Source organism: Dromaius novaehollandiae, chromosome 12 (genome assembly GCF_036370855.1).
Source record: "Dromaius novaehollandiae isolate bDroNov1 chromosome 12, bDroNov1.hap1, whole genome shotgun sequence".
Lineage (NCBI taxonomy): Eukaryota > Metazoa > Chordata > Aves > Casuariiformes > Dromaiidae > Dromaius > Dromaius novaehollandiae.
Genome location: NC_088109.1, coordinates 15,397,271 through 15,420,146, shown reverse-complemented (window position 1 = coordinate 15,420,146; position 22,876 = coordinate 15,397,271). Strand labels below are relative to the sequence as shown.

The 22,876-nt window shown below is 47.6% G+C and overlaps 1 protein-coding gene and 1 long non-coding RNA gene across 2 annotated transcripts in view; one reads left to right on the top strand and one right to left on the bottom strand.

The window, feature by feature from the left end:
- Nucleotides 1–12,798: 12,798 nt before the first annotated feature.
- On the bottom strand, nt 12,799–15,720 carry LOC112979188 (uncharacterized). The gene is made up of 2 exons (XR_003258125.2): nt 15,301–15,720; nt 12,799–14,498 (listed from the first exon to the last, which is right to left on the bottom strand). It is a non-coding gene; the product is annotated as an uncharacterized LOC112979188 (long non-coding RNA).
- A 366-nt stretch (nt 15,721–16,086) lies between these two features.
- Nucleotides 16,087–22,876, top strand: part of GRIP2 (glutamate receptor interacting protein 2) — a 299,043-nt gene continuing 292,253 nt past the window's right edge. The window contains exon 1 of the mRNA XM_064518999.1: nt 16,087–16,189. Coding sequence (XP_064375069.1) covers nt 16,135–16,189 — 55 coding nt within the window. The 5' untranslated portion in view covers nt 16,087–16,134. The remainder of the gene's footprint in view (nt 16,190–22,876) is intronic.

Below are 22,876 nucleotides of genomic sequence, written 5' to 3'. Positions count from 1 at the left end.
GGTGCAATGCTGTACGAGTGCACGGGTGCACATGGTAGAAGGGTGCAATGCTGTACGGGGGCACATGGTAGAAGGGTGCAGTGGTGCACGGGGGCACATGGTAGAAAGGTGCAATGCTGTACGAGTGCACGGGTGCACATGGTAGAAGGGTGCAATGGTGCACGGGCGCAGCAGTGCATGGCCCTGCTGGCACCACTGCCGCAGCCTCCCGCAGTGCAGAGCAGGTGATGCAGGCAGCAGGCCCCTGTCAGGCGGTCCTTACCCCCCTCAGAGCTCTACCATCTCCCCGCGGTGGTGGCGGAGTGCCCCGGGAGCAAGCCTCTCCCAGCCTCGTGTGGCTTGGTGGCAGCCAAAGCCCCCTCAGCCGGCAAGGCTGCGCTGGGGCTTGGTGGGGTGCCGGCCGGCCTGGAGCGGTGCTCGGGGCTAAACGAGGTGAATTTGGTATCAGGGCCCTTTGCGAAAGTGAGAAAGCCCCTGGGTCGTGGCACGGTTGATGTGTGAGGACCCAAAATGCTGCCTGGGGCCGGGGCGGCCCTGTCCTGTAACGCTCACCTGAGGGGATACCCGAGACAGGGAAGCCCCGTCCTGCCCGGTGTGGTTTGGGGGGACCCAGGTGGCCGGGCAGCAAATCAAGCTGAACTCCCGCATCTCCCTTCCAGGCGGGCGCTTGCGCCACACGCACGAGGCCCGGCGGTGCTGTGTGGACGTGACGCCAGCGGCTGCGGCCTGGCAGTGCTGTGTGGACGTGACGCCAACGGCTGCGGCCTGGCAGTGCTGCTTCAGCCCCCGCGGCGCCCGGAGCAGAGGCTGGTGAGCAGGGCCCCGCAGGGCGGCTGAGTCCCCAGGCTGCACTGTCTGACCTGCGAGCTGCCTGGTAGGTTTTAATTCAGAGTGATTCGGGAGATCGTAATCACCTGGAGTTACAAGAGGAGGCTGCCTTTCACTCATCTTTATTAAAATGGAAAAATACAAGGTACTTGGGTGTTGCTGCTTGGCGATGTGACAGCTGATACAAGGTTCAGATGCACTTGTTTTGGTTTTTTAAATATATTGCTTTTATGTTTGGGAAGCTGGGTCAGGCCCATATTTGGGTGGTTTATGGACACAGAATTGCAAATCACTCTGACATAGGTACGCCATTGCTAAATATGTTACACCTGTATTGCAGGGAGTACCAGGTGTGCAGCTCAGAAAGAGCAATCTGTAGCCTTAGTAAGGCTGACTTGCTTTTGGCTTATTGAAGGGAGAAAGGAAAATGATGAGAGACAACAGAAAAGAAAATTGCAGGTCATATTAAGGCCATGAGGTTTACTGGTTTTATCTGCAATGGAAGAAGAGAAATAGCATTGCTGAGAAGTAGGACAAAGGAATGAAAACAGCTGTGCTGTTCTAATTAATCTCACTACAACAAATCATGCACTAAGTTGTCTGTTCAAACCTCACCTGGTGACGACACTGAGGAGAGAAACCAGCCCACACCCAACCCAGGGCTGGTTCTGACTTAGTAGTTCCCATCATTTGTTTCAGGGGAGTGTGTGTGAGGGCACGTTCCCCCTTGGCATGCATCAGTTTTTCTCCCCGTCACTCATGTTCTACATTACAGTGACAGGAATTGCACGCTCACATTTCTGTGTTTCCAGTGTTGTAGGTATTGAGCATTTCAGGATCTCAGCAGTGTTTGCATCAGGTGGGTTTCTCGTACCGTGAAGTGCTCCTGAAGAGCCGACCATCAGACCTGGTCCTCTGTGTCTCCTTGTAACTGCAGATGCAAAAGTGTGTCGGGAAAACTTGACATCTCTTCAAAACTTGGTCTGTAGAGTAGAATGCCCCCTTTCTAAACCCCATCTGTGAGGCTCTAGGATAGGAACTGTAAATGACCAGTTTTAGAAATGTAATACTTGATAGCTGTATAGGTGCTTCTTTATACTGTCTAGCTGAAAGGGAAAATGATTCAAATGCTGAATCTATTCAGGCCATTACTCTCTGGAATCCACTTTTCCATCTTTCATCTCCTCTTTTCAGTGTAGGCAAATATCTGAGACCAGACCTTTGTCTACAGGGTTTCTTACTCCTTGGCACTGACTCTAAGCTCCTGTAAGGCTATCTACAGCTTTTTACTGCATGCTGTCCTTGCTGCTGCCTTTTTTCCCCTGTGACCTGCCCACATTTCTTAACACTCTGCTTGTCACACCATCTTAATTTCAATTCGCAGTAGCAGTTTTTTTCCTCTTTACAAGAAAACTGACCCTCTCTTGTAATGTTGGAAGTACCTATTCTCCTTTTCCATATTTACCAACCAGTTTCTTTGTCAGTGACTTACTCTGTCCTTCCTAGACTGACTTTTTATGTTTATCTGTCCAAACCACGCCGGAGCAGCACTCTTCCTGTTTTGGGTGTTGCATAAAATATTACCTTGTAGCCTTGGCATTAAATAAATGACTTAGCATTCTTGATCTATGTAAGGGCTCAGAATCATCTTAGCAGCCCTCTGTGTAAGAGACATTACTTGGATAGTTTTAGGGAACGTGCAAAGACAGAACGAGGCCCTGGATGTGTCTATCTTCTCTTAAAATGTTTCTTTCTGGTTAAGGTTGACATGCATAACCAGGGTTGTGAGGAAAAGCCGTGCTACTAGGTAGTTACTTGACAGGAGACAGAAAAAGGAATTGATCTTTAGAAACTGCAAGTTAGTTCATGCTGTTGCCATGAGCAAGGATTGCAGAACTGACACTGCGCTTGCAAGGAACAGTAGACTTTTTCTGTTTTGTGGGTTGCAAAGGTCTGGCTAGGCATCCGTGGACTGGGAGCGAGTCAATCAGTGTCACTGTTTGATGCTGTACAACTGATGGTCTCAAGCTATGAGATAACCTTTAGCTCGCATCCCCTTTCTCAATTAACATCAGCAAGACCAGCAGGCAGTAATGAAAGCGTATCCAGACAGACGGGATTGCCGTGCTTGCCGGAGCCGCGGGGTTGCTCTGTGTGCTGTTGTGCTGTTATAGGTGTGTGATTCAGTACTCCAGAGAGTGCATCCAGACAGATGACTTTCAAGCACTTTGTAAATGTCAGTTCAGTATTCTCATATTTACAGTCTAAGACCTGCCGAGTTTTCACACGTATGGTTCCCCCAAAAAGGCTTAATGTCAACCTTAACCTATGGAAGTCTGTTTCAGGATTTTTTTTTTTTAATCCTGCCCACAGGCAATTAATAACATGTAAATGAAGGAGGGGGAGCTGGAATAAGAACATTTCTACTAGGTTGTGAAGCAAAATCTGATTAATTTAGAAGAAACAGGGTGAGGAAGGGGAAAACTGTCTTTTTGTGTGTATGATACAGATTCAGTGTAGCTGCATTAGGCTTAATTCTTGCTAGGAATTTGTGAAGTCTGTATAAACTAGCGTGTCTGATCTAAGACTGCTGATAGTCTTCAGTTCCCAGGGAATAACTCATTCAGTATTTCTCATTAGTGTGCCACTTATTTTAGCATAAGAGGCCTAATTGTGTTTACTTCCACAAAGCTGCATCAACACAAAAAGCTTGTTTATTGTTTTTGAGGAAGATGGGGATCACAGTGGATTATTCTAAGGGTTTTTTCGAGAGACAGGGGAATTTCAGCACTTTGGAGGATTTGGTGAGGAAAGCTGTACAAACTCCAAATGAATTAGATGCAAAGCTTGGGTGGGTACTTCCCCTACCTCCCACTCCATTCCAAAAACTGGATTTAGAAAAGGAGTTCAAAAACAAATTATGTTGATGTTTGGAGGATTTGCTGTTCTGAGATTGATTCTTTTATAGACAGTAAAACCAGCAAGGCCTTAGGGTAGAATTAAACCCATCTTAGTTACTGCATCTTGGCTTTAAGGTGAAAGAAAACTGTGGGCAAATAACAGCTGAACATTTTGAAATAAGACTTGGGGTTAGGGTGCTGGGTCATCACACAACAGTTTCATAGCCTCTTGATGTAAGGTATATATCCACATCTCTCTGAAGATGGAGAAATTATCTTTCTGTGAGGAAATGGCCATTTTTTGGTGTCTTTTAGGCACTTTGCAACTCAGAAGTTATTATACCATGGCCAATTTGTGCTGTGTCAACAAGTATCCCTTTAAAACAGGGCAAGAATTTTCTCACTTCCTGCAGTTTAATTCTCTATCCAATCCATAGCACACAGAGTTTGAGCTTTTTAAAGAGGAGACTTAATACGTGAGGCTACAAATAGATTGTGGCACAAGCAAAACTGTTTGCAGACTAGTTCTTGTAACATGAATGATCCAGAAGCGCTTACCTTTCCTTCACAACAAAGATTACGTCTCTTCCCAAGACAAAGTCCTCAGCATATCTTCTCTCTTTACTCAGATCTGTATATTTCTGTGAAGATACCTGAAACTTAATCCAGGATTTTGTGTTCTAGTTTTAAATTTACAGAAGAGTCGGAAATTGCTGCAGCAAAAACAAAAAGTCTCCCTTTGCTGGTCAAAAATATAGTTGGTGCAGAGATGGCACTATGGATATATCTTTTGGAGAAGACTAAGAAATAAAAATTAAACCATGTTCTAGATATGTAATTAGCTGTGAAGGTCAGGAGAAAACAATTATAACTTGTAATAAATGCTTGTAATAAATGCTTTTTTCTGTGATCAAGTCAAAACCAGAAGTGGTGCATAACAATAGTGTTTATAATGTTCCTGGTACACATGTGGCTCTCCAGCCCTTTGCTGCTTGGGTCAGAAGATGCAGTGCCAGAATGCTGTTGTGCTAGCTTATTTCTGTTTGCAAACTGCAGAGTGGGCACAGAAGGCAAATCTGCTAACAACTTGTTAATGCGAAATTGAAATGAAATCTTAAGCAGCTTCATGCTGTTCTATGAGAACCTGCATTTTATGTACAGTTTTATAGTGGACTTGAAATTGTGTGATGTATAAACAGCATCTTCCTCTCTCCTCTCTTTGCACGTATTATGAGTGGCTTTTATGTAGTATTTGTGTATACATTGTTATTCCTCTCAGAAATACAGCTAAAAAGTAAGAATTCCCTAAAAGCATTCAACAACTTAGATCAGAAGTAGGCTTAATGCCAATTTATTTCAGAATCTGTAGGAGGGACATAGTTAATATAACTGGAATTTACTTAGAAAACTGTTATTGATAGCCTTTTTTAATACGCATTTTAGCAAGCCTTGATGAAAATGGGCATCATGACCCTTCCTCCTTTGGGGAGTACATGTGCATGTTCTTAACTCTGACTGGCGTAAGAAAAATTTGAGTTCCAGTGAAAAGATAAGCATATTTCTCAATGTTTTCCTGTAGCAAGAGGTATAAATACATACATTTTCTGAACTGGAGATGTAAGAAGCAAGGATGTTGCAAAGAAAACTATTTGGCTTATCAGTTAAATGGTGGTGGTGAGAGGAGCAAATATTTTCATCCCCTGCACAGGAGCCATAAGCTATTAGAGTAAGTGCACTGTGTTGTGCTTATTTTGTTGTCTGTAGCTTCTGTGTAGCTGGCATAAAAGGCAAGCGTGCCCTTTAAGGGACTGCTCAACTCCTTGAGATTTGCCCATTCAACTGTCTGCCCTTCTTCTCTCACCATCTGTTTCTTCTGCTGTGGACATGTGAAGTTGCTCCATCCCTGCAGCAAAATGCAGCCTGGATGGTTCACAGTCAGGCTTTCACGTGCAGTGGAGGTTTCCTGTCTTTGCAAGCTCGGATGGAGTTGCCTCTACGCTAAGGTGTAGCCCTATAAAGAAGCTGGGTTTTCTATTCCAGCTGCATATCTACAAGCCCCTTCAAGACACCGCGAACTTGCATTTCTTTCTCTCGGGCTGGGATGCCAGGCTGGAGGAAGAGCCTTGCTCTTTGTTTGCAGCGAATGCAGGACAGAGGTAAGGCAAGAAGGGAATATTACAGTAAAGGAGGAGACTATAATCTAGAGATGCTTGTGGGAAGAGTGTAGGCTCGATGCTCCTTTTTCTAGCTGCTCATGACATTGCTGAAGCCCCAGTATCTGTCCAAAAACATGTGGCTATTGGTTATTAGAAAAGAAAAGAAAAGAACAACTACAGTATAGCTTCGCCTTAGAAAGCGTATTTTCTCCTTGAAATCGGTTACTCTTCCAGAGTACCGGTCCAGATCTTCTCAGTGAGGATGCTGTTAGTGAATTCATGCCTGTTCTGCTTAAAGCCCTGTCTTTAATCTGAACCTGGCCTAGCAGATACAGCTTTTGCACTGGTAAAGTTGTATGTGTCTGGTAAAAGGCAGCTATCAGAGCATAATGGTTGGGAACTTTAAAGGTCGTGTACCTACTTCATGCTCCAGTTTTTTTCTCTTGAAGAAATCACTGGGCTATTGATTGTGTCAAGAAGATAGACACATGCTCATTGCAGATGTAACTTTCCAAAGAAGCTGCTTTCTAACTCCGAGTTTAAACCTGTTATTTACGTGCATTTAGTGTCAGGGTGATGTTGTGAGCTGTATTTATATCACCTTCACTGCCTGTGAAATGATTCTGTTTATATCCCACTGTTTGAGTTGAATTATTTTAAACCAGCAGGCTCATGGCAGCATATTCAGGTTTCCTGACATGGTGGCAGGAATCTGGGTCCTCTAGCACATTATTACACAACTTTGGGGGAGGAGGCATAATTTGCGTTTACTAGTCCTAGTGCAATATTGTTGAATTGCTGTTGGTGTTTTTTAAATATATCTTGAATTCATGCTGGTGTCATTAAAATGTGATCTGAGTGGGATTTCAGTTCAGTGCAAAGCAGCATGTCTTTCTTCCTGGGAACTATGGAAAACTAGCCTGAGGTTTCTAATTTGTCTTCTCAGGCTAGAAATGCCACAGCATGTTTCAACATTAAAAAAAGAAAGTATATTAAAAAAATCTTTATCCTGTTAGCTATCAGCAATACTTGAATTGCACTTTGAGACACAGCTGTGGAGACATAATCCTTTCTGGTTGTGGAGGGTCTAGTTCTTCACACTGAGCAGAAGATGGGCTGGCACAATTAAGCAGACTGTGGCTTCACATATGATGTGATTTCTCATGCAGAGGAATGACGAAAGCTGTGCACTTGGGCATGACACTTCTCTGGCATATGATAATTTTTACCTTGATGCACTGGAGAGATTTAAATCAGCATAATTCGGTATGGAGGTTCTCTAGCATATGGTCATTGGTTACCTAGCAGTCGTCCACCGTATGTCTGCATAGAAGGCTAAGTGGCAGCTAGGATTGATTAACTAAAAAAAAAACCCCTCATGCTATTATCTTGTATATATTCCTTCTCTGATACTGTGGTGGTGAAAAGCTGCCATCAGATGCATTTTAGAACTGTAGGACTTTTTCCACTGTTTTTCCACTTTTCCAAGGCTCAATACCTTGATCTAGTTTGGGCTCCCATCTTCACTGCAGGTAAATCTCTAATTACTGAAAGTAAAGTGCTCTCTTTCATCATCTCTCATCTCTGAGTTGCCCAGACCCAAAACATGAAGCGGAAGAAGTGTGTTGCTGAGATGACTGTCTTTCTGGACGATGTAGTTGAGCGTCGTGCTCATGTTGGGGGAGGCGCGCTGCTCAAAGGGGCGCGTGGCAAAACCTTCCCCAGGCAGAGGGAGATCGGCAGGGCTACAGAAGAAGCAGCTTTCAGTGGGCATCCGTTCATCCCTAGCTTCCCTCTGCAGCAATGTCATGGAGGTTAATCGTTCGTGCTGGTAACTGGATCTCTCTCAACGCGGTAGATGGCAGTAAAAGACTTGTTATTACAGCCACAGGGTTCGTACCTCAGTGGTACTGTGAGCACTTGGCAGAAGTTACCGCACATCAATGAGCGTCTCTCTCCTGCAGTTCCTTGTCATCGCTCCAACATTTGAGGAGTAAAGGGGTTTCCTCCCCACTTCCTCCACAGTGTCAAACATGTAAAGTTACTTGAAGTAGGACAAGCAGAAACCCCAGAATTACCAGAAGAGCTGACCTTCGATTTCAGGCTGCCTGTTCAAATTCTGCATGGGTTAGCAGGGACTGAAAGGTTACAAATTCTGCATTAGCGGGCTCTGTGAAATGCAAGCTAGACAACTGCTTGTACCTTAGCTAGCATGGGTGTAACAGCTGTCACCCCTTCAAACTCAAGGCTGACAATAGCCTTGCTAGGGATAAGACTAAAGAATAAATAGGTAAGGAGTCCTCCAAAAGGACTGTTACCTTTGCAGGGTTGTTGAGGCATGTCCTAAGGAAATCTGCACTTTTGCTTGAGCGATCCCTGGCCTGTTGTCAAACAGGGCTCCAGCATCCAGGAAAGGCCTCCTGATACAAAATTTACTTAAAATAGAAACCCAGAAGGCACCAAAGTGTTGCTATATGTATCACAAAAGAAAGCTTAGAGTGTGATTATGGATATTGTTCTCAAAATGACTGGAAAAGAAATGGACTGCGTCTGTGCCCATGGAGAGCTTAGAAGTGTGTGTGGCATTGCTGCCATTAGTCAAATATAGACAAGTGGAATGAGAGAACTAGAATAATATTTCAGAATGAATAACTACATCAGGCAAAAGTCCAATGATTGCTTTATTAAAGCCTTGATGAGTGCCAAGCAACTCCTCAGCTATACCAAGGAGCCATACAAACTGCAAATTCCAACATTTTATAAAACACTGGAGGAGGGAGCCTACAATACATGGAAGCAAAGGGGGCTTTATATTTTTGACTTTTGCCCACAGTACTTCTTTCTTTGCCAGCTAGTTTGGGAGAGATCAGAACATGGAAATGGCCATTTTTTCCTGTTTTTTTTTCTCAATCCTCTTTGAATGTACATGTGAACATACGTGGTTAAGATTAACAATCACTCTCTTGACCTGATTTGTAACTGTCTTGCCTCCTTCCCTGTTTCGAAATGGACAGTAGGCATTACTGTGTTACTGATCGCTGAAGTCAGGTCAGAACTGAAAAGGACGAGGAAGCAAGATAGTCATAGTAAAATGATTTTTAAGATACATTGACAAAGCTGTAGAACTGCTTTTCTGAGCCCTGTTCGCTATTCTAACTGCTTCCGGTCAGTGACCAGAAAAAAGAAAACATTCAATCTTATCTGGTGGCAATACTGAAAGTTGTCTTCCTGAGATGCAAATGCTGATGCTCCTTGCTGTAAGACGGATGGTGACTCCCTGCTTGTTATCAAGTGCAGTAGTTTGGAGTGAATTTTGGTGGGGCAGTTGAGTATTTTATGCCAGCTCTGATTTAATGAAAGCTTAGGAGGGAGCTTGAGACTGTCTGTAGCGTGAATGAAGGGGTGAGTCCAAGCTTGTTTTTATGTCCTGAACCATCTGCCGCTGATGCGCAACTTAAGCTTGCCTCACAAGCTCATTTAGCTCATGCGGTCCGGACAGAGCAGGCTCAGCAGCACCAAACAAGGCACAGCCCAATCCGCCAGCTGCTACCCTGTGTTTGGCTGTTCCTGAGCACCTGGGATGGATGCTCTGCTGCGCTCCCTTCCCTTCCCAATGTGGTTGTAAATTGAGTTCTAAGCATGGGAGATCCTGTTGTCATGTTAATAGATGGCATAAAAGGACTTCTGGTATATATTTCTTCTGTGGATGTTAAGACATTAAGCTATTCCTAGGAGAGATGGAAAATCCCAGCTAAGCAACTTTTTTTTTTTTTTTTTTTACTTGCATAGCTGGTAACCAAGAAAGATGCAATTTGTCTTTGTAGGGACAGCTTGCAGATACTTCCCCATGCAGAAGTGTTTATCAGTCAGGAAATCAAAGTGAAATATAGAGCAGGTACTAGCTGAAAACTCTCCTAGGCTGAGATCCTGGGTACCTGGGATTCCTGGTGGCAGAGAGCTGACTGTCCCATGCTTGATGACTCTTTCTCACTTAAGTGATTTGTAAAACTTCCCTGAAGCACCTCTGCAATGAGGAGCAGAGATGAAGCCTTATGTAGCCAGAGGCAAATTATGATCTTGCTACTAAGTGAATTCCTGGAATGAAAACCTTTATACAGGGATGGTATGGAGATCTTTACGATGGGTAAATGCTGATAAGCACCAGTCTTGTAAGAGGATTATGTGGCTCTGTGAAGGTGAATACTTGGTCATGGTGCAAATGGGTGCTATTTTATTTGTGATGCTATGTGTGTGCAGCATTGAATGATTGTGTGGATGTGTGTCTAGGGGGAAGGATGGTGTGCGAGGGAGAAATTAACAGGAGCAAAAAAGGCAGGGAGGGAGTCCTAAAGGCAATTTTGAAAGGGAAAGAATACGTTTCCAGCAATTGCATCTTCAACCACACGTTTGAAAAGCAGCTCTCATACTGCTGGGGGTGAGTGAGTTCAGGCTTGTTCCTAAATAACTGTCCAGATCACACAGCATCCTCACTATACCCCAGAGAAAGCTGTGAGCTGGCCATCCCAAGGAGTCTCGCAAAGAGGATGGGGACCAAATGGCTCTTTTCTCTTATGCTGTACAATTGTAAGGAAATATTGATAACGTTAAGCAACTGTATCAGCTGCTAGCGCTTCAGGCTCAGTGCTGACTGCTTGGAATTGGAGGCTACACAGGATAACATGCTAAGATAGGCAGTCACCTCAGCGTATTGGGTTTCTGAAACCTGCCTCAGCAGCCCGGAAATCAATACACAGCAGTTGCAGTGGAGCTTTGTGCACTGCACGACCATAAACACTGCTGTTAGCAGGGGAAGCGGCACAGACCTCTGCATCTTGCTTAAGTGCTGATATTTTTGAGTGAGCAGAGAGGAAGATATAAAGCTCCTCGGGCTTCATTTTGCTCCCTGTGTAGTCCTCCCGGCACCAGTCCTCCCGTACTGCAGGCATCGTCAGTCAGCAATGAGAGACATTTGGTTGGGAACAGCCTGGTGGGATGTGTCTATTAGGTTCCTGCTTCCGGAGGTGTAGTGTGAGTGAGTGATGCAGCAGCAGCTGGACACCAGTGCGGTCAACAGAGACAGTAGAGCAATGAAAAATTAAAACAAACAAACAAAAAAACCATCCTCGAAGGAAAGCAAAACCAAGGTTTTGGCATTAGCATCAGCCCTGGCAATGAAGTCAGCAAGGACAAGCCCTGTGCCCAGGAGCGAAGGAAGACCCACTGATGGTGGTGATTCAGGAGAAGAGCCAAGCACAGACACCTCATACCACTTAGTCTTCTGAGGCTGACAGGCAGCCTTGCTGCTTCGGTGCTCAGAGCCTTGGTACATGCTTATTTTGCAGAGTGCTCACAGAACGAAGGTGACTGGGAGGAGGTGAGGGACTGGTCCGAGCCACTTTGGACTTACGCCATAATTTCCAAGGAAGGAGGTGAGGAACCAACTTTGGAGCTGATCTCCAAGTGTGTCCTTGGGCCAGAAACAAGGAGCGCTCGTGCTCCCTTCCAGCAGGAACAGAGCATAGCGGTGACCGTGTCCTCACGGTGCCTGTAAACACAGTGTAAACTTTTGTCAGTGAAATCCAAAGACATCCTCCCTTCGTCTCTCTGGAAGACATTCAGCCTTTTAGAGGGGTAAATATCAGCTAGAAAAGGCAGAATGGCAGATTCCTCCAGCCTTCAAAACCTAGCTGGACATAAACACTTCTGCAGGAGCCTGAAGGAATGTGTGTCTTGAAGTTCCTAACAAGAAACAGACACCACACTGAGTAAACTCTTTGCTCTGCCTGTGTTGAAGGCAAAACAGAACCAAGTGGGATTAACAGGTAAACTTGCTATTGATCAACCTCTGTTGGTGGTAGCAAAATGAAGATAATCCACTTTAGAACTGTCTTTAACCTTCCAGCATGACAGGATTATTTTTAAATTCCATGATCTCAATGCAGATCACTGCTGTCTGTGGGCTACAGGACACAGCTGCATATAGGTGAGAGCTGTAGCAGACATCAGTGAAATAAACCCATCCTGATGCTGTGTTGTGATAGATATTAATCCCGTTATATCCCCAGGCCTATTTCATGTGCCTGGGAGGTGAAAATGGAGTTTTCCGCACACAGTTGGGTATGGGAACAGGCTATCCTAGCTATCACTGTAAGGATGCAGGGTGCATTGCTTCAAAACTCGAAGTAGCCCAACCTTGAAAAGAAAAGGTTGAGCACTTGTGAGCCTCCTCTAACCACACACTTGATGTGACTGTCAGCTAACCACCCAGTGCACACAGCATGCAAGAGTGGTGGAAGACCCATCTAATTTCCAAAGACTGTTTTGCACACTTGCTGATAGACCTGAACCTTTGCCCAGCAGCCAGCTCTCGAGACTGGAAAACTCACTGCTTTCACCTTTTTTTCCTACAGCTTTAATCGTATCTGAAGCACAATGGACCCAAATCCCTCCTCTTATATGCCAAAGAAAGCTGCTAGGTGGGAGGTTAAGTGCTTGAACCTAGCTCAGCCTATAGGACCTGTGTACATTCTCTCCAAACCCGTTCGGAACAAATCTGCAACTTGGGACCCATCTTCATTCCTCCAACCCTGGAGAGACACCACAGCCCTGTTGAGACCCATCTGGAGTGCTGGGTCCAGCGCTGGGCTCCCCGGGACAAGAAGGACGTGGACTTACTGCAGTGAGACCATCAAAGGGCCACAGAGATGATTAAGGGACTGGAGCATCTGACATACAAGGAGAGGCTGAGAGAGCTGGGACTGTTTCTGGAGAAGAGAAGGCTCAGGGGGGCTGGGGGATCTCGTCAGTGAGTATAAATACCTGATGGGAGGGCAAAAAAAGATGGAGACTCTTCTCAGTGTTACCAGTGACAGGATGAGAGGCAACAGGTACAAATTAAAACAGGAAATCCCATCTGAATGTCAGAAAATGCTTTTTTACTGAGGGTGGTTGAATGCTGGAACAAGTTGCCCAGAGAGGTTGTGAAGTCTCCATCCTTGAAGATATTCAGACCGTGACTGGACACCTGGGCAGCGTGCTCTATCTGACCCTGCTTGAGCAGGGGAGCTGGACCAGATGATCTCCAGGGGTCTCTGCCAAACCCAGCTATTCTGTGAAGTTGCCCTGGGATGTTGCTTAAGAGGAGTCTGTTCCTCCCAAGTGTGGTTTGACAGCAGCCTCGGCAGGATGGCACAGCTGGTGGGAGGTTTGGCAACAAACCAGCAGCATCTCTTGTGGTTGTAGCAGTATCCATGTCATCATGGTGCCTGAGATCCTACAGCCAGGCATTTCAGTCATGCAGGCAGATTCCAGGCATAGTTCAAGGACATGGATATTCACTTCTGAGGTTTCCTATGGATTTTTGCTGCTTGAAGTATCTCTCTGTGACTACTGCTGATTCTCGTAGAGAAAGGATCTCCCCTCCAAACATCTACCATAGCATCTGTTTGATATTGACTCTGCTTATGAATTCAGCACCAGTATTTTTAGCTATGCTTTGTTTTCTCCAGCACAATTTCCCATTCGAGTACTGACGCTAAGCTAACATGAAGTGCTCTTGAGAATCCCACCCTGCTAGCTTTCGTTCTTTTTACAATAACGCATGCATCAATTGTTAAAAGCCCTGGGCTACATTTTCAACTATTAATGTGCTTGCTATTATCCATGTTTAATCATTTCTGTGGCACTAATGTGCTTTAAAAGTTGTATTGTTGTAGCCATGATGGTCTAAAGAGATAACGTAAAGGAGACTTTTATGAGATCAGCCAGTGTAGATGACAGAAACAGATGAGCTTTTAAGCACAAAAGTGTAGATTTGACCTTATTTTTAAAAGCTCCTTCATATGTCATGTTTTCCTCAGACTCTCATTGCTTTACCTGAGAGCACTAGATCAATAATGATCACTTTTCTGGGAATCATTTCCTAATAGCACAGAATCTGAGTATCAGCAAGCGATTCTGAATTGCAGTTGAGGAAACCAAGCCATAGAAAGGGCAGGTAGATTTGCCTATGTATGTGGCTGAGTCAGTAATATAACTCAACAGCATCTCTCCATGTGCTGTGCTTTAACTACTGAACACCAGTATATATGCTGGCTTCAGATTACTTCTTCTCTATAAACTTTTGAGTTTTGTTGTCAGCTAAAATATTTGGTGCGTATCACAAACTTCCTATAAGTTGGTGTGACATGCCCTGATCAAATTCAGCCATGGAGCTCTGCGTTGCTGCTAGTCCCAAAGGTATCATGCACATTTATAATCGAATTGCAGAGGGCTGTGTTTTTCCTGGAGAAGCAGGCTGCAGAAAGCTGTCATATTAAATTTAAAGAAAGGAGCTCTTTAAGAAGTTCTAGCTTGGTGGGGAGTCAATCCCTGCTCATTTCTACCCTAATGGCAAATATGGACAAAAATCTTTTTGTTTCCATGAATTTTCCTGTGTAACTAACTCCTTGTTTCTGTGCTGCTAGCAGGGGACAGGCAGGGTCTGAGCTTATCACACTGTTCCAGCTGCTGATATTCTTCAGGAAAGGTCTCTTAGTGGTTGCTCTAGCTGACTGGAGTAAACCTTCAGGTGCCATCACTCCAATCACTCTCCTTTAAATTGACGGGTAACTGCCTAGTAGGAAATATTGACAGGAGCAAGCCATTACAGTGCTACTCTGCCGTGATGGTGATGGGAACTTCTGATGCAGCTCTCTGGTGTTGCACTTCACTGTCTGCCCTCCCCAGCGTTGCAGACTCTTATGCCTTGATGAAAAGGGCTACCCTCATGGGCTTACACGGAGGATCAGAGCCTAACCTTGCAGGGAAAATGCAGTAATGATAACTTCAAACCAGATCCTCTCCAGGCCATCCCATCCCATCCCAGGGCTGGCAGCTCCCCCATTGCTCTTCAAGAACATGTGAGGGCAGGAATAAAGAATATTCAGCTGACCTAACTGTAGGCATTTAACTCAAGTACTGCAATTAGGATCCTCCTCCCCTCCGTTAGACTCCCCTGTTGTCACTGCCGTGGGTCGGTTTCTGCTTTCACCCGCTTCCTGCGGAGCTGCTTTTCTCCCTGGGCATGCACCGAGCTGCGGGAGGCTGTTTCAAGCAGACACTCCCCAAAGTGCCTTTTGGGTTGAGGCACTTCAGTTTTCACCAGGCAGCGGAGAGGTTTCCAAACCCCTGCTGCTCAGCTTGGCACGTGCCCTGGCACATTCGGCTACCCTTTAAACCCGGCTGCTAACGCCCCAAATGGCGAGCCGTCCTCAGGCGCGAGCTACGGGCAGGGCAGGGCAGGGCAGGGCAGGGCAGGGCAGCGCCAGTGCCAGCCCTTGGCAGGCTGCGTGGCTATCCTAACAACAGCTTCTCCCTCCCTACCTGAGTGAAAAGCCGCTCTGAACACCAAGCTGCGGTAGTGCGCACGGACGTACCTAGGGGGAGGCAGCCTTGGCATTGCAGCTGTGCTGTCCTGTGCTGTCTGGTGTGTCAGACGCTCGATCTCTGAAATGAGAATTAGCTCATGCTGTCCCAGGGAGACTTGGGTACGTAATACTTGAGGTTACAGCAGACGCTGCACATAACAATCGCTCTCACGAAGGGAGGCAGAGATGCGGAGTGAGCCCTATCAGCCGGCTGATAAAAGGCCTGATGGAGAACAAAAAAAAGCCGCTAGTCATTGCAGAGATATGTTGCCCCCAGGAAATTAAAAGCATGAATCCCGCGGCACAGGCAATAAACATCCCCTTTGTGTCCGCGCCGAAGCGCCGAAACCTCTGGAATATTAAGAAATGACAAAGGCGCTTTTCAGCCCCCCCCGGCTGCGTTTCGGCCGAGGTGGCGAAACGCCGGGGCCGCCCCCGCACCGGGGCCGCAGCCGCGCTCGCTCCGGGAGGAGGCGCCGGGCGGCGGCGATGCGCGACACGTGCGCGGCCCTGCCCCTGCCCCTGCCCCTGCCCCTGCCCCTGCCCCTGCCCCTGCCCCTGCCTCCGCCGGGCGCGCACCTCCAAGCCGCGGCTCCGCGCACCGGCGGCCCGGCCCGGCCCGGCCCCACTGGAGCGGCGCGGGGTGCCCGGCGCGCTTCGCGCAGGCGGGGCGGCCGCCTCCCCCCCCACCCCCGCTGCCGCCGCCGCCGCCTCGCTCGCTCGCTCCCTCCCTCGCTCCCTCCCGCCGCCGCCGCAGGCGCCGCCCGGCGATAAAGCGCGGGGGAGCCGCCGCCGCCGCCCCATGGAGCCCGCCGGCCCCTAGAGCCCGCGCCGCCCGCCGCCATGCCGGGCTGGAGGAAGAGCCTGGCCCTCTGCCTGCAGCGCATCCAGGAGGACGGTGAGCGCCGCCCCGCCGCGGGAGCCCCCTGCCCTGCCCTTCCCGTCCCTCCCCTCCCCTCCCCTCCCCGGCCCTGCCTCGCCCGCGGCCCCCACCGCGTTACCGAACTTGGCTGCGGCGCGGCTGCCCCGCCGCCCCCGGGCGGGGGGACCTCGGCTCGCCACAGCCGGTGCGGCGGGAGCAGACGTGGGGAAGAGGCGGCTGCGCGGCCCCTTCCTGGACGTTCAGGGGGTTTTGCAGCATCTGAGCTGCAACTTTCTAGAGCTGCGGGTGCTGCTGCTCCCGGCTGGTAATTCTTCTCGCTGCGCAGCTCCCCGTGGGGATTGAGGGCTTGCGGGGCGCCCGGGGGGCGCGTCGTGTTCACCCTGTTCCTGTTGTGCTGCTCGCGGTGACTCGCAGTGACTGCGAATTATTTTGTTTACGTGTTCGAGAGCATGTTGTTAAATTAAGGCTGGACCTGCAGCTCGTAAAAGTTGGGAGAAGGTACCCACAAGGTGGCATAGCGCAGAGATGGTTTAAACCTTGCGCACCGGCTCCTGGGTTTAGGTATGAATGGGGGCGAGAGCCGTGGGGAAAGTTGATGCCTCAGAAACGAAGCGCATCCTCATGTGCTTCCATGGGACTCAGCTGGCGGAGCTGGCGTGGGGTGGCCGGGAGGCAGCAGGAGCGGCTGCTCGTTAGCCTCAGCGTCTCTACCGCAAGCCGTTAGGAGCGAGTTGCGTTTTTGCTCTTGCTCCCTTCCCCAACCTTGCAAAGGCGAGCAGGCTCACCGAATACCTGAGGGAGCACAGCTACGCGGTTTGCTGTGAGTAATGCAAAAAATAGGGGCTTTTCTTGGCCGGCCGGTTAGGAAGTACAGGGGGAAACGGCTCGGTTACGTGCCTTGCGAGGTGCCAGGACTGAGTCGCTAAGCTGATGAGTTTTCTTTCTGATGCTGTTTCCCTCCTCTCACTGCTTTGGGAAAACACCATTTATTTCTGATATTTGACCCTGCTGGGACCACTGATTCCACTTAGTCTCCAGCCACCTGAAACTGAGCGCTGTTAGAAATCAGAAGTCTTGTTCTGTAGAAGAATAAATAGGTCCCCCCTGCTCGACACGCTGAGACCTGCCTGTGAATTCAGCCCTCATGTGATGCAGTGCTCTGCAGCGCTGCCCTGCTGTAGCTGGCAGGGCTGTTCTTGCACCACTGGACCAGGGAAGGTTTTGGAGGTCTTAAAGAACATTTATAGCACTGACCTCTTGATGTATTAGCTGTGGTGGGATAACATGATTTGTCTTGTTACTTTATGAGTTCCTATGTACATCCTGGCTCTTGTCTCCGGGGTCTGTGGAATAATGTACTTTCTCTTCGTCTTCCCTGCTCCCGACCTCCCACTGCAGCGAGTCTGTGGCTGGTGTACTGGTTTCCCCGTTGCATCCTTTCAAAGACGTTAGACATCTTCCCTAGTGATACCGCACTTGTTTCTGCGGCTGGCTCCAGAGCAGTTTGTCTTTGGAAGTTACCGTTTGGTTAATCAGAAAGTGGTTTATCTGGAGGAATAAATCCTGCAGGCTGGAGCTGGCGAGCTGCGCAGAGCAGAAGGTGCATGCCTGCTAAGTAACAGGCTGAGTTCATAGGGAACTTCTTTCCCTTTCTACAAGGCAAAGCAGTTCGATATCCATATTGCAGCATGAAACCTGGCGCTTGTGCTGGAATAACAGAGATGTACCCGTTAATGTATCTGTACCACTCTGATGTTGACAGGTATGGTAGAGTACAAGATTTAACTAGACTCGGGAGAAAGTTTCACGTCTTCTCATATATAACAGCACCAGGAAATCACTGCAGCGTTCTTTCTGTTCGGATTTACTTTGCAAGGCAAATGCTCACCAGTCTACGAAGAAATGCTGACTGCCAGTTTTCCATATTTGAAACAAGTTATAACTGCCTTGTTGGCATCTCTGACTATGCAGATGTGGTAATTTCATTTGAGACACCCAAATCAGGTAGCCCCTCTCTAGACACATGTGCTCTTGCCCGTTGGCATGTTAACTTCCTACGAGGACTGTAATATTTCAATTTCCAGAGCAAAAGTCCTGGCGTTCGGCGGAAGCACATTGGTGATTAGAACGAGCGGTGTATTTTGGTTACTGAATATTAATGTGATGCTCATCTCCTGCAATTTGCAGCCATTCAGTGCTGGATTGGAAGCTTCATTAATCACGGTTGGTATTCAAAAGGTCATCTATAGCAAGTCACGTAGTTAGGAAAATGGAAGATGTGCGTGAGCTGTACTGATGTATGATAGCCATTCCCAAATCCACAGGGATTTCCCTTATACGGGTTTTGTCTTAAAATCTCTGTCCCTTGGGGGCAGGGGGTGACCCTGACCAGTGTGCAGGCATGCTGTGGTCTCAGACAGATCTTTTGTTTCCCATTAGAAGAGGGTTGTGTGTGGGATTGATACAACTCTTGCTTTTATGCAGAAAAAAGCATTGACAGCAATGGCTTGGAAGTGCTTGCTGGAAGAGGTGTTCCCTGCAGCCTGTGCCGATAGCCCTGCAACTCCCACGTCGGGGGGTCCATGCTGTCAGTCTGTCTGTGACCATGCAAATGCCTCCGTCAAAGCCAGGACGGCTGCTTGCTACGAACGGGAGCCAAAGGCCATTGGAGTTGATGGGAAAATCCTGCTGTTAGTGCCTTGCTCCGATCTAGCTGGCGCCAGGCTTCCTCATCTGAGCGCTTGCCGAACGTGCCTCAAATCCCTCGGTAAAGAGCTCGTGCTGCAACTCCCCTGTGCTAACGGACACGCTTGGTCACTGAGTTTTCAGTCCCGTGACCGAGTAGTGCATTACCATTGCTGGAAATGTGCTACAGCCGTGGGGTTGCCTCGGACTTGGTGACATGGGGCTAGGATGCATGGCGAGGCGGTGCTGTCTGCCGCTGGCTGTATGGAGTTGCAAGGCCGAATCCCGTGAGCAGCATCCTCGTTGCTGATTTCCCTCTCTCGGGCCAGGGAGAGGACGAGCTGGCCACGCAGGGCCTTTCCCGTCCTCTTTTTCCCCTCATGCTGCTGTCCTCTCTGCGAGGACTGCAGGATTCGGGCTGTATCCTGCTGTTCCCTGGCTTTCAATAGCAGAAGAAACAAAGGCTGTTTCTGCTCCAGGAGAATGAGCGTACGTGGGCAGGTGGGAAAGTCCACGGGGACTTCAGCGCATCTGAGCGAACGCAGAAATTGGGCACGTAGAAAGGGTAAATCACCTCTGCAGGCTGAGCAGTGGAGATGCTTTTATCCAGCTGATGAAAATAAGTGTTATCTAGAGGAATGTGACCCGTGTAACATCGGTCACAGTAGTATGCAGGCACCCTTTGGTGAACCTGAAACAGTTTTCCAATACTACTTGGAGCAAATACAGGGTTTGATTATAAATCTGGGCTGTTAATACAATTCCCTTTCCCGTCTCAGATATTTTTCCTTCAGTAACAACCTGAAAATTTGGCTTGTGCTTTACAACCCCAATATGATCCTTATCCTAAAAAACCCCTAAAGACTGATGTAGAGAGATTACAAGATGTGAAGCAGGCTGTGTTCCCCTCGCACGGATCGGGGGCAGCAGGGGGTTGGAAAGGGACGGCGGCAACTTAAACCTGCTCCGGAAAGTCCAAACGTCGTCGCAGGGTTGTGTTGCTGCTGTTTGCTTCCTTCCCCGCGTAGGGCTGGCGTATACGGCTGGTGTATACGGCTCCGCGCCGGTTACCTAGGAAACAGCTGTAGGAGCATATAGGGGCACGGTGCTGCTGCGCGGCCGGGGGCTGCCGCGCTGGGGGTGGCCGCATCCTGCGGCGGAGGCGCCGGGAGAGGGAGATTCTCCGTGACGTGTGTAATTTGTGGGACGAAGGCAGCAGAGGAGAAATCGTGGCAGCATCTCTCTCGCCGGCGTTATCTTGCTGCGGGTTCGGTTTGGCAGCAATGGGACCCTGGGGAGAGTTTAGCAGTGGGGTGGTTTCTCGTGATTTTGGCAGGGCTGTTTAAATTTTTATAATCGAAAGGTAAAAATATAGCAGCAGTCTGTCTGGAGAGGTTTTATAACAGTTGGACTATAAACATCAGCTTTTGCTTTCTGTCCTCAGAACAGTGTACCAGGATGTTTTGCTCCGTAGCTGTGAAACTGTACAATTATGATTGGAAACAGGGTTCCGTTTTATTTAATCTCGCACATCAAGGAGAAATGTACCAATAACATGAAGATGGAAATTTTTTGGCCACAATTAATAGAAAATTAGATTTTTCAGCAAGCTCTGTAAGATCTGACGGTTGTGTTTCTGTGATACACACATTATATGTAGAATAATTAGAGTAACTGTAAAAATCAAGCAAATCATGTTTGTTCATTTACCCATAAACATTTTGATCTTGCAGACTGAGATGTGTGTGCATAACCTGAAATCAGTTGGGCTATTTCACCGCTTAAAAATTAAGCGTTTGCTCTTGTGCTTGCTAAGGCGGATCTCATTCAGTCTTTCAGAAAGGAGTTCCTGAATTTATCAAGTTGTCTTAGACCTGTATTTCAGTCCCGGGTTGAGTCTGTTGAGGTTCAATACCTTGCTTTGCTGAGTCCTTTTGTCCAAAGCTACAATAACACGATCTCTTGTACTGGCACTTAATTTTCAGTAAAGAAATTCAACTGGATAGTTGTCATTTAAACAGTGAGCAGTTTGACTGCTGGGTGGTTGAAGAGCTGCTACGTCTGTCTGCTGAACCCAGCGTGCAGCCATTAATATATGCCTGCGTGTGATAGTCTTAACTTTACAGTGCGTCCAAGCTTTGTTGGAGATGAGGAACCGCATACACAGTATTTAGGAATTTATGGGCTGCTGTTTGTTGGTAATACTAATTATACAGGCCACTGCTTTTAAACAAAGTGTTAAAATAAAGGTGCTGACCCCCGGTAAAGTATGGCGGGGAATTAGAATTGCTTGATGGCTGTGGTGGTAATGCTTAAAGGATAATGTTCATTCATCAAACTGATGGGACAGCCACAGCAAATCCTGCTAGACTTTGATGAGGTCTTTTTCTTTCATTAATATGTTGATGTGGATTTGGCAGCAGTCAAGGGAGGGAGTAATAGCTGTGCCCGAGCCCTGAGCTTGCCCGCTTGCTTCCTCGCAGGCTCTCGCGCTGTCATGCTGCGCTGAATTCGGGCTGCTGCTTTTGATCCCGGCCTTCAACAGTCGTAAAATTTAGCTCTGATTGAAAAGTCCTGCACAATTTAGTTAGGGATGAAGCCACTAGGGTTTTTCAGAATGACTCTAGAGCCTTATGGGAATTTGATTAAAGAGAGAGATTGATCATTGTGTTTTGTTTTTGGAATCGGTCTGCCAGATTTTACAACCTGAATGCGATTCCGTATTTGTGCAATTTACAGTCATATGAAACTGCATTTCTGCTCTCTGTTTCTTACGCTGTTATGTGCTGTAGGACTTATACCAGTGGCGTCTTTTTATTAGCGATGATCAGTGATGATACTTAGTGCTGTGCAAATCAATCAGCTGCGGTGATTTGGCACGTTCTCGCTTCAGAGGTGCCAGTGTTGGAAGATGTGTGGAGGGAACCTTTCTGGAGACTGAAGACCTTGATGGAAACCATGAATTGTGGGAGCCAGGAGAATTTCCATAGTGGAGTGAGAATTGCCAGATCTGTCTGGATTTGGTCCATGCCAGCGGAGGCTGGTTGTTCTCCAAACCTGTTGGTGTTGCTGTGGGTTTATGCCAGGTTTATTGGAGAAGTATGTGCAGCACATGAGCAATTCTCAAGCAGTGGACGCAGTATTAGAAGATGCTCTGGTCTCCAGCTATGTGTGCAGCTGCTGATGGGAGGTCTTCTAATACCTTGGGCTGCACTGAAACCAAGATTGCTCAGACTAAACCCAGATGTGTGGCCAGTTGAAGAGGCAAATGATTTGCTTTGCTTTTTCTTTTTTTCAAGTTTGCTATTTGTGTCTTCTAAGCAGAGGGGCTGTTCAGTCATACCCGCAGCCAGGCCCTTGCTGCTCTGTTCTGGTGCTTGCTCTGGGGTGATGCTGTGAGCAGGCAGGAGTCTGGTCTGGAACAGGGCTCTCCACTGGACCGCATGCTCCATGTCAGATCTTCTATGCTTAAAGCTGTGTAGGCCTTCCTTTGGATCTGTTCTAGAATGAAAATGACTATTTTGTTAATTACTTGACTTCGTTATAGTGGAATAAAGTTGCTTTTCCTTTGAAACAGAAGCAAATGCGCAGAGGTATAATTGTAGTAGAACAGTTGTCAGGGTATAGCTCTGTTGAAGAGTTTCCCTTTGTAGATGAGCCCTAAGACAGAGAAGCAGGCATTTTTGGAGCTCTGCGTCATGTAACCAGAGCCTTCTTTTTAAAAAAGTCAGTCCTAGCCCTTGAAGTTTAGAGCAGTGATCTTAGCCTGAAAGGGTTGTGTAATGTCTAGGGCAAGCCGAAAACTCGCTGTGTTCTTCCCGCAGTGGCCTCCTTTTCCAGAGGAACTGAGCATCTCTCGTTCCCACCCACTCCCGCAAAGGCTGCTGATGCCTGTGCTGGGAAAAACAGCTCCTCGGCACGCGCAGGTGCTGCTCCTTGCTCCCCTGCTCCTGCATGCACGTGTTGGGCCATACGGGGTTACACCATGCGAGTGTTCACGTCTCTGAAACCAGAGCA